Source organism: Poecilia reticulata, linkage group LG22, assembly GCF_000633615.1.
Source record: "Poecilia reticulata strain Guanapo linkage group LG22, Guppy_female_1.0+MT, whole genome shotgun sequence".
NCBI lineage: Eukaryota > Metazoa > Chordata > Actinopteri > Cyprinodontiformes > Poeciliidae > Poecilia > Poecilia reticulata.
Genome location: NC_024352.1, coordinates 11,444,124 through 11,455,925, shown reverse-complemented (window position 1 = coordinate 11,455,925; position 11,802 = coordinate 11,444,124). Strand labels below are relative to the sequence as shown.

Genomic DNA, 11,802 nt, shown 5'->3' with positions numbered 1-11,802 from the left:
TATTTCAAGGGGTGTGTATAAGACTGACATGACACTGTCATAAACATAACACCTTTCATGAATTTTTATGATTGTTGTCATGAAGTATCATTCAATAAATAATAACACTTAATGCAAAGTTGATACCTTTTGTGAACATTTAATGCAAAGTTCAATGCAACTTTGCATTAAAATGTTATTTTTTCTGAAACAAAATGCAGTTGACACTTTTAATGGACTTTTAATGCAAGTTCTAATGCAACTTTGTATTTAAAGTGGCATTATTGACCAAATGACACTTCATGACAAGTCATAAACATTCATGAAGACCCAGTGATGTTACTGGCAGGTGTTATATTTATGAAAGTGTCATGTCAGTCTTATGCACACCCCTTCAAATAAAGTGTTGCAGAAACTTTTATTTTGAAGTCTTGAGTCATTCTACTTTTGTTTTAAAGGACATGAATATTGATTAAGATCACTGTAACAAAGCTTCATTACTTGGAAGCAAAGTGATTTAAGCTTTTGCACAGTTCTGAGGGCAATGCATTCACGTTACGTTCGCATCTGTCAGTGTAAACCAGGGCTACATACGCTACGCGTGTGTAAATACACCCTCCAGATGACAGCAGCTCGACAAGGCTCTCTAACCACATGATTTCAGTAGTAGCGTGAAAGCCGTCTTGTGCTCGGGGGAATTTCCCATCCACGTGTCTGAATACACGACAGAGAGGGCGGGATATAAACAAATGCCACCATTGGCCGAAAACCTCGCGTGCACACCCCGCTCTCGGACCCAGATTAAAACTGACGTCAAATGGACTTGTAGCAGTTCTTTCTCGCAGAATGGAAGTAGCCGTGGAAGTGAAACGGATTAAACTCGCTTAATCTTGGCAGGATATTGAAGTCTCCTTCGTCTTTTTTCCAAGCCCCCTCTGTGTGCTGGTGAGATAGTTATTAAAACGAAGCCTGGCTTTGCGGTGAGTACATGAAAAACAAGTCTAAACTGCATAACGCTTTTCCGCCAGCTGATCATACTGAGAGAGACGCAAACAAACAATACGTCGTCGTTGTTTAAATAACAGAATCTAAATTGTCTCGAAACATGAAGCATGTTATGGCACTTCGGTACGTCTCCGTTAAAAGCAGAACTTTAAATAACGCAGACTGTCCATTGTTTTAGTGGAGTTAAATTAAACCGGCTTCTCCCGGCTTTCACACACATGTCCGGCCGGTGAATGAGCTCTACGCCGCAGAAAGCTTCAGCACTCTTAAAGTGACGCAATATTAAACATTTGTAAACGTGAAATGGCACATGTTTCACTTTATATGCCTAACATTGATGCGATTTTTCTCCCGCTTGATATGTTTAAAATGCATTTTCACACATTATTTTATAATTTATGATTTTTTTTTTTTTTTCGATAATCAGGGTTATTGAAACTCCCTCATATCAGTCAACTTCCGCTTTGACGCCAAACGATAATTTTCAGGTTGCGGTTAAAACTTTTTATAATCTCAACGGTATGGATAGTTAAATAAGCAATTTGAAGTTTTACAAAATTGTTTGTGTGACTACAAACTTTTTTTTTTCTTCCCTTTCACATTATGTGGCTCCTGAGATCTTATGTGCAGTATTACATAAAGTTGAAGTGTTCTGATGTGAGGCTGTGTTGTATAAAAACTGTGGCAATAACAGAGCTGCCTCACTGCTTACGACCACCAGCCAGCCTCCACTTATAGTGTCTGCAGCAGGGGGAGCCACTGCTTGACAGAAACACACGGATCTCTGCCTGGGCAGTGGAGCAAAGCAAAACAATAGAGTTCATCTGGAAGTGTTTTTTAATATTTTTTTTTCTTTTACAAAGCCCTTGTAGAGTGTTCTTACCCTGTGTTTGTCAAAACAAAGCATTAAGCTGTGCTCATAAAGCAGACAGGCAGGACTTTCTGCTTGTGCTGAAGAAATCAAACCCCCTCCTTCTTGTGGAGACCAGGTCAGGGAAAGTGGCTCAGGATTTTCCTCAAGGACTGTCATTACGTTTTTGCTTTGGACCCTAATTTGGAATTGTGGTAGTATCATAACCCTGTATTACAACTTGATTGTGGATTTGGGTTTTGCTCGAGAGGCGGCTTGAATTTGAGACATATTTTGATAACTCTTTGACCCACTTTAAGGTTCAGGGTTGACTTGCAGCAGATCATTGCCTTTGGAGAGGTTGCCAACTTTTCTTTGAGACTCTTTCCACACTCTTGTGGTAAAATTGGCTTAATTTCTTCTAGTGAGAGTTTGTTGCTTTGTTGCTGCATGCTGAAATGTCACTTTCATATGTGCAATGGTGCAAAATTGCCGAATTTAGTAAAATTATTTACAGGGCAGTTAATTAAGAAGCCCGGCAAAAGCGAGTGAAAGAGACCGCCAAACTCTATTTTGTGTGACCATGCCTCAACTGAATTGGATAACCGCAGTGAACTGTGGTTACAGTTGAACACAGTCATTTGTTGAATTTAATCCTGAGAAACAAATGATGCCAACTCCTTTGTGGCTCAGTTTTCTTCTATTAGACTGAATAAAATAGGTTAACAGGTTATTGTTAGTAATAGATCCAAGGGCAGCATAGTCTGACCTAAGATCAGCCTCAAAAATATCAATCTATCTATCTATCTATCTATCTATCTATCTATCTATCTATCTATCTATCTATCTATCTATCTATCTATCTATCTATCTATTATACATTTATTATAATGTAAATTCAAATTAATGATCTTTAATTATTGATGAATCACTGATTAAATGCAGTATGCAGTTGTGTGACTCAAATCACACGTTTTTACATGACTGATGCCCTAAAGAAAAGCATATTACAAATGACAATGTTTTTTAATAACAATGCTGTTGATTGGTGTGTCATGCAGTCATAGCCTAAACTAACCAAAAAAGTAGTAATAAATAGTTCTTATTGTCTTATTGTTATCACAATAGTATTACAAAGTATCGTGATAAAACTTAAAGTCCATATCACCCACCGCTAAACCATGGCTTCTCACAATCTATTCAAGGCTGCTCCTCTGATAGTGCCCCCCGTATGGAGGATGAGGAGGATGATGTGTTTGAGCCAGATCCCAACTGCTGGCGCACGCCCTTCAGGGAGATAAAGTGTGAAGACCGGGGCACGCAGACGCCCGGTCCTGGCCAGGCGCTACACAACGGCATGCTGCCCTGTGGTGTTGCGGAGGAGCCCAGACGATTATTCTACGGTAAGTTGGTGACATGCTGCATTTTAAAATTAAAAAGGGGAACAGTGCCTTGTGTGTGAAAACCGGTGTTATAAAACTGAAGCACAAAATCATCACATGCAGCTCACTCTGAGAAATGCCTAACCGTGTTGCTGCACTGATCTCACCCCTTGGCGCCTGATAGTCGTCATTACACCAGCTTTTATGGTCTGTATGCACTCTACCCAGCTGCTTTGCTGTCGAAAAGGCGCCAATATGACTGAAGAGAAGTGGCAGAGATGTTCACCTGTGCTGTTTATACTGCTGATTATCAATGATAGCAAAGTTACACAGGCATCATATACAGTAGTCATTCCAAAGTAGCTCCATAACAACTGACTAACCCTGACATGTGAGTAACTTATAAAACTATTATGTGTAATAAAACTGCAGCTCATCCCCTGAGAAAAAAAAAAAGAAAAAAAAAAGATGTGTTCAGGCTAAATGACACTGATCATTGCTATGCAAACCTTTGTTTCTTTTCCTAAAGGAAGTCTGGCATGAGTCATTGCTGCATTTGGATTGCTACAGTGACCATGTGGCTGTTTACAAGATAATAAGTTTGGCCTTGACACTCAACAGGTAACGCAGGTTTTCGATTGCACTTCCCAGCGCATTTTGAACTTGTCAGGGATTTTGACGCGAGGCAACAAGAGGAGCAGAACAGGATGGAGCAGTTACCCCTGCACCAGCCGGCTGCACTCAGCTTGGAGGCTTGCATCGGGCAGAAGCTTCAGCTGATAGGCGACCAGTTTCACCGGGAACACTTACAACAGGTGAGAGGGAATGATACACCGAATGATACACTGAATGATACACTTTATTTTGCATTTTACACCATTATGGTTAAAAACAGAAACTGAAGGGATGAAAGTAATCCAAAGATTCTAACTGTAGTTCAGAAACTTTTACAACAATAAAGCATTATTGTATCGCTTTTATACGACAGCAGGGACATCATAAACTAAAGATGCGCCTATCAGGCTTTTGTTGGTTTATAGAAGTTTCCAGTTGTCTTTTCCAAGGAATTATAACACAAAAAAACAGAAAAATGTATGGCATATTCATGGATACAGGCGGTGAAATTGAATCCAACAGTAAATTATCACTCGTTATGCATTAAGGTGTCTGATCATAATCCAAAGTCCACACATCAGTAACACCACCAAAAGTAATTTTAAAATTTTTGAATCTAATCTTACAAGATCACCTAATCATGTAACCTGACAGAGTTGCATGTAGGGTCAAAAGTTTGCTCATGTTTATTGTGTTTGCCCCGTGTTTGTTTTGGAGAGGCTGAGTTCAGGCACAACTTCAGCCCTGTGCCTCTTGTTCCCTCAGCCCACAGATCCCAGGACAGCCCTTCCCCCACATAGCCCACCGACACCAGTCCCTTACCCTGCCTCCTCTTCCTGTTTATTTCTCTCTCCTTTCCCCTGTTTCCCCAGTGTGCTGTAGAGGCAAGTGGCATAAGGATCCCTGACTCAAACAATACACCCTGTCCACAAAGTTTGTGTGCTGCTTCTACGTGGGGTGTATTAAATCTTCATACCTGAACAATATACATATAGCTTCTGTCAAATGCAAGATGTACAACATGTATGCAATTAAACATAAACACATTTTAGTCTGAGCATAAAAAAAGCAGAAGTTTCAGAAGTAGGTAAACATGTTGTAACCCAAAGCTCAACACATGAGCCCAGAGGGGAACAGCTGTGGTTCCGGGGAGTCTTCAGTCACCCCTGTACTTGGCAACAAGCTGAAAACAAAAATTAAACACAGTATGAATAAGAGTCTAAATCCATAATGATGCATAAAAGGGACCGGGGTGGATGTTTGGAAATTAAACCACAAAGTACGCAGATAACAGCCATCTTCAGCTCTTTTGGAAAAAAGGGCTCCTCTCTGTCCTGCCTGTCTAAAACCTCCAATTTTTAACCTCACAAAATGAAGTGTGAGATATTTTCTCATGAGCTTATCAAGTGGAGGTTATTTATGCTACCTCTGCAAAGCGTGACTCATGTGCACTGGAGAACACACACAGAGAACCAGACAGTCAGACGGTAGGTTTACTGTTAAGCGCAATTGTGGCCGGGGATGTACTGACGCACAACTTCGGCTGGACTGTGTCAGGGGATGAGGAAGTGGCTTTTGCCCCTTCTTACTGTTGTAGCAAACAAAAGATTCGGAGTGAGAACGAACCTTGTGCAGTCACATCCTGCATGCACATATTGTGATAATAATGACTTAATGTGAGAATCTTTTGTGTGCTTCTGCCATGATGACTGAGTTAACTCAAGTCTGAAAAGAAAAGTCTGAATTTTGCAAATAGATTATAACCATCTTTCTCTTTTGTTTATTTCTATGTTGTTACAGAGGCATGTTTTTGAGGCTGAAACACACAAATGATGTACAATCTTAGATGTGTGTGCCTCTGCAGTGTCTATTTTTGGCACTGCTTGTGCAGCTCTTTGTATTGTGTGTGCGTGTGTGTATGCACACGGCATGCATGGCTACACCCATGCTTGTTTTTCTGCTGTTTGCCATCCCTCTCTTCTCACTTTTTCTCTGTGAGAATCGGGACAAAAAGTTTCACTGAGTAACAGCGGTTTATGCTTAGATGCGTTTCAGCAGTAGGAAACTTTTCAAGGAACCAGGGTTGTATTTTGTGTTGTTGTTGTTGTTTTATTTAACTCCTATTATTTCCACTGCAGAGATTGACCCTGAACTACAGCTGGAGTATCTGTAACTGATTATCTGCCAGTCTGGTTATTGCCAATAAGAGTTTGAATTCTTGCCACTTATTTTCCAAATATTGCATCCAAACAGCCCTTTCCGATTTCAGTGGTGCACATTGTAAAATAACGTTGGAAATTACAATTTGATACATTTTTCAGCGGTCCTCCTGCAGTAGGAGTGACCTGCTCACTTAACAGCCTGGTTTTGAAACTCACAGTAGAAACGCACAACTGACAACGAGGGTGAAAGGAGGTTCTGGGAAATTAAATAAATGTTTCAGGTCCCATTGTACAAACAACTTTTATCTCATCTCTGCCCTGTTGCTCTGGACCACAGCCGACTTATTAAGCAATTATTCAGTGCAGACACTTGTCTTGGAGCAGTTCAAGTGCTTCTGACTGCCATCACATTGATGGGTTTTCTTAGCAGTGTGGCTGCAAGTGTTCTCCATGGGAGCTCCTTGCCGCAGGCGAAACGAGGGATTAGGCAGCGCAGGAGTGCTGGTGGATGTTGACAGATAAATTGCTCCTCAGTCACAGAGGGCTGGAGGGGACGCTGAGGTCCCCCGAGGATGGCTGACATTAGCTGGTCTGCCATTTGAGACATGGCAGTAATGACAGTCACAATGGCAGGAAGACGGCTCCAGTCTGCGCAGGGCAAGGAGCAGAGTTAGGTTTCATCCCCATGTTTTTTTAAGAGACGACTCTCGGTGCTTTGGATAGGAGGTGTTGAAAGCAGGCTTGAATATCTTCTGTGTCTGTGCATGTGTCTGTGTGTGCATGTGTGCTGTGTTTGTGGCCTTATCTCTGCACTCTCTCCTTTCAGCACTTGTAGAAAAGAGGGAAGAGGTTTTGATTAACATAAAAACAAGTTCTAGTATCTTATTATTAATCTGTAAAGATTTTTTTTTTCTTTTCTACTAACCTTTGTTGCATGCTTGTATTTTACTTTGGGCTCTTTCTCTTTACTGATACGACTAATCCAGAGTTTCATGCTGTGGAGGCCGGTTTGTTTACTCAAGTGATAAGACGGTGCTTCTGAGCAGCTGGCCTGACGGACAGCCTGCCCTGGAAAATGATAAAGCACATCAGGGTAGTGTCAGAGTGACGACACAGAGAATCTGGCTAGACTCTTGCGCTCTATCAGCCAGCTAAATTTAGAGGCAGATGCCTTTTGGCAGTTACTGGCGTGACTCATGAGTACGCTGTGACAGGCTGGTGCACACCTCTTGTTGTCACTCTTACTCTCTTTCTCTGTTTATTTGTGTGCATTCTACTTAACTTGGTAGAAGTGAGTGCAAAAGGTCACAAGAACATTTTGTTTTTGAGATGAAAGATTAATTGCTCTTCTTGCAGTTTAGAGCAAAACGTGATAAATTCCTAACATGACATATTGGCATCGCAGCATTTGCTAACAAATACTCAATATTTGCCAACCAAATAAATCTAATTTACCAGTATAATCATATAATTATGCTTTAAATAAAAAGTCTGAAGATGTATCTCATGTTTTTTCAAGTTTAAGCTTTTAGCTTGTGATGATATAATCCACTCTGTTACTTTTATTACACTATCATAATATCCCCAGGCAAAATTTAGATACAATGTGTAACAGAGACCTTCCCAAGTGCTGATGCCATGGTTTTGTATCTTTTTCATTATTTTATTTTTTTTTCTTTGGAGCACAAGTAAGAGTAGGGGAGTGGAAAAGCTAGATTATCTCATGCTAGCTGGAACATGGTAAAGCTTACGCAACACCATGCAATGTTCACCACAGATTGATAAGAGAATGAAAAAACCCAACAGTCTTATCACAGTGGCAGCTCCTGTCTTTCAACTGTTTCAAGGTCTGGACATCATGATGAGTGCTTTCCAAAAGCAATCATGCACAAACATGTCCACATTTTGTCTCATTACAACCTCGAACTGAAGTGGTTTTTATTGCGATCTTAGCTTTTGTGCAAGTGTAAAGAAAATTGTGTGTGAAAATGTGAAGGAACCTTGTTAATGTGAAGGTTACCTTCTGTTACCACTGTTATGTGGTTACTATAAGTAACCACATTTTCTTGCTCTAATACTTCTACATAACATTCAGTTCTACCAACTACCTTTAGCGGTTTCCTAATTAGTTAAGAGATTTTGTGATTAATTGCTGGTGTGCAATTAATCACAGTATTATTAGAGCTGTTCTCAGAAAGCCTCAGAGGTTTGTTAGTGAACACTAGTGAACAAATATCATCATAAAGACCAAGGAACATAACAGACAGGTCATGTTTAGAGCACCACATTTTGTTATAAAACAGCGTTCTAATCTTTGAGCACCTCACCGAGACCTATTCAGTGTATTAATCAAAATTTAAGAGAATGGGAAAACGATAAGCAGGCCAAGGAAGAAAAGCATTCATCAGAGAAGCAACCAAGAGGTCTATGGTAACTCTGGAGGATCTGCAGAGATTCATAGGCTAGGTGGAAAAGTCACCTAGCAGCTATTAATTGCTCACTCCAGACCCCATTGTGAAAAACAAAATGCATAGGAAGTTTCATGTGCAGTTCACCAAAACTAATTTAGGAGAAAATGCAAAAATTTGGAAGGAGGTGCTCTGGTCATTGTTTCTCCATCCAGTCCAGTCGGTCTGGACTTGAAACATTGCATAAAAGAAGAGGAAGAAAATAGCCCCTTTCACAAAACACTTTAACAGCGATTAAGGTGCATCATTGGTTTTCGTAAAAGGATGGTGTGTGACCAGACAGCTGTAGAATAGTAAGAAGGCAAGTTTTATCGTTTAAATTAGAAGCATATGCAACAAGATTGCTAAACTAAGTTTGTCCACCATTGTTTTCAATAGAGTAGCATGGGGGAAACTTCTGGTGTAGATTTTAGCATTATGTGACATGACACCTCCTATGAATCCCCCCCGACGACTTTATTTTAAAAAAACAAGAACCTTGCAATGTATTGACTTCACTTGTGAAGTATAAATGCCCAGAAGGAACTGCAGGGCATGCCATCTTCAGGATAATGTTTCAATCTCCAGATGTGTAAAGCTGGTTGAGGCATATCTCAAAAGACTTAGACTTGCGGGGTGCCATGGTGGCACAATTGTTAAGCACAACCCACATATGGAGGTCTTAGTCTTTGACGCAGCTGTTGCAGGTTCGATTCCTGGCCTGGTGACCTTTGCTGCATGTCTTCCTCCTCTCATTACCCACGTTCCTGTCAATTCACTATCAAATAAAGGCCACTACAGCCAGTAACACCTTAAAAAAGTCTTAGACATTTAGAGTAAAAGGATTTTGTAAAAAATGTTTATTCAAAGGGGCAAAATAGACATGCATGCCAGTCTTTTCAGACTTATTTAAAACCATATATAACTGACCCTCCACTTCACAATATACACTACACAGTGTTGGCCTGTCACATAAAATGAGTCATAGTTTAAGCCTTATTAGCTAAAGTAAATTTAGCTTTATTAATTGGACTACTACAGACTGAAAATAGTCTCATCATTATCAGCCATAAAAGAGTCTGTCTTTCATCAGCAGGTGAGCTGTTGGACTACTGTAGCTGTCATGTAGATGCATTTTTTTTCAGAGACTCTCTGGCCCTCATCAGGAGCCCCCTAATCCCATTTGGTACAATTATCTTATCTCAGGTTCTCAATGAGCGAGATAGCATTATCCCCCCTAATCGTACACAATCCAATTGGCTTGCAGACCTAAGAGTCTCGTCTTTAGTTGCTGGCTGCTGGTCTCAAGCAAACAGATTAGGAAGAAAAAAAAACTGTGACTGTATGATGAATGTGTTTATTGCTTGGAATGTTTATTAGGAAGCCTGACTTTGTGTGGACCCAGCACAGAGATAGAGGCTCAAGTAATAAATGCTGTTGGGGACAGAAGCAGGCTGTTGTGGAAATATCACCGCTGTTCCAGTGACTGGTTCTGTCTTCCTAGTTGACCTACTTCACTGTGCCTCTTGTCAATTGCATCATTTCACAACCAAATGCAAACTAAACGCAATAATAAAGACCAAATCATTACTTTTTCTTAGTGTTGTTTTTTGGAGTTTGTCGACTGCACTAACGGCTAAATGCTTCATTTTTGTTTGATTTTTTTTCAGTATCAACAAAACCAAAGGAATCAGGGGCCGCTGTGGTGGCGTATGACTGCAGCTCTTCTCAGCCTCCTGTTTGATAGGGGGTTTATTGCTGGAGGAGGTGGAGCAGGACGGAGGTGAGGGGGAACTTCCTCTTATATCCTTTGTCTTCGTCTCTGTTGTGACGAACTGGACTCCTGAAGGCACTGTCCAATCTAACACGGGTCTGTTTGAGGGAGGAAAGAAAGGAGGGAAAATAGTCACCGCGGGACGGCGACAACCAAATTTTATACAAGGGCGTGTGTTTTTTTTCTTTAAAAGAAGATGCCATGATGCTCCGGGATTCATCTAAAGGACAATGTTTATATTTAGGCCTACATGTCATGTAGTTGTCTTGTACAGTACATTGTTCATTTTTTTTTTTTTCTGTGCACTTCAATATGTGTCCTTCTTAAAAGACCTGACCTCCACAGACCTTGGGAATGCCTTAGTCAGTGTCTTCTGCCAGAAGGTTTTTTTTTGACGAGCAAGATGAGATGGTTAAGGAAATGAAATGTAATGTGGTGTGACGGTTTCTTTTCTGAAGTCCCCCAGGAGACCAGTCAAGTTAATTTACTCACTTCCAAAGAGGCCACTTCCCAGAACAAAGCATTTTGCACCTCACCTCAATGGGACATTTATCTATTTATCTTTTCTATGTATTTTTCTCTTTATTTTCTGTGCTTTGGTGTCAATTTTAACCCTTCATATCTTGTAGGATTTCAGGAATAAGGTAAACATGTACATAAAAAAGTTGGCACACTGTGAATTGTTATCAAAGTTTAGTTGTGCGCTACATGTCAAACATTTGGGACTTTTTCAACTATATAAGAGGTGAAGTTTGCAGTTCTGAACAACACTACCTGGTTAAACGGGCCTGGTTGGTGCCAGCAGACCTGATAAACATCAAGAAAGACTTAAGATAAATGTCAGACATTATGCAGATGACTCCACTTTTATGACTAAAGAACTGACAAGATAAATTAGCTTTAAATACAGTTCAGTAGTGGATACTTAACATGCAAATCATTTACATATTTTAGGATCTTGTTTCGATTTTGCTTGTAGCAACATTAATTATTCTTGTATTTTCTGATAGCATAGATAAGTTCACTGGGAATTTTTGCATAAATGTCCCTTCTATACATTTGTTCCAATTTCTGTGATGAACGTTATTCTGAAAAACTTCTCAGAATCGTGAAAGGTTACTTATTAAAAAAAAAGTTTCCCATTGACTGGGCATTTAGTTACACAACTGAAAATTTGTTTGGGTTACAATTGACATAACGGGTACTGATGATGCCCACCAGGCCTTGCCCACTCTGGACGAAGAGCAGGATCGCCCAAATAAAACAACTGCCATTTGACATGAAAGTTAATGAATAGAAATGTTATATCTTGTAGCTGTACTAACAGCTAAGGGATGTCTGAGATGTAGCACACTGAGTAGATATTTACATTAAAAACATAGGGTGTTGACTTTTACATGTATATAAAAAACTATTAAGGTCTTGCACCATGCACTAAATTAGAGCAAATGAATCAAGCACACTGTCACACTGTTTAAAAGTTTACTTTAAGTTTCATTTCACCAAATATACATTTTTTTTTTTTACATAGCCTTATTCCTAGGATTTTCCCTTCATTTTATGTGTTCTTTTTATGTGATTGTTTTCA

The 11,802-nt window shown here is 40.0% G+C and overlaps 1 protein-coding gene across 2 annotated transcripts; it reads left to right on the top strand.

Moving 5' to 3' along the window:
- The first annotated feature begins 792 nt into the window (after positions 1-792).
- bmf1 (BCL2 modifying factor 1) lies at positions 793-11,270 on the top strand. 2 transcript variants are annotated; one of them, XM_008399430.2, is made up of 4 exons: positions 793-959; positions 3,040-3,237; positions 3,868-4,031; positions 10,111-11,270. In XM_008399430.2, the coding sequence occupies exons 2-4, from the start codon at positions 3,066-3,068 to the stop codon at positions 10,225-10,227; spliced, it is 453 nt and encodes a 150-aa protein (XP_008397652.1). In that variant the 5' UTR covers positions 793-959; positions 3,040-3,065; the 3' UTR covers positions 10,228-11,270. The 2 variants fall into 2 exon arrangements, with proteins under 2 accessions (XP_008397652.1, XP_008397651.1); XM_008399429.2 differs by having other exon boundaries at positions 3,838-4,031.
- Positions 11,271-11,802: the final 532 nt, after the last annotated feature.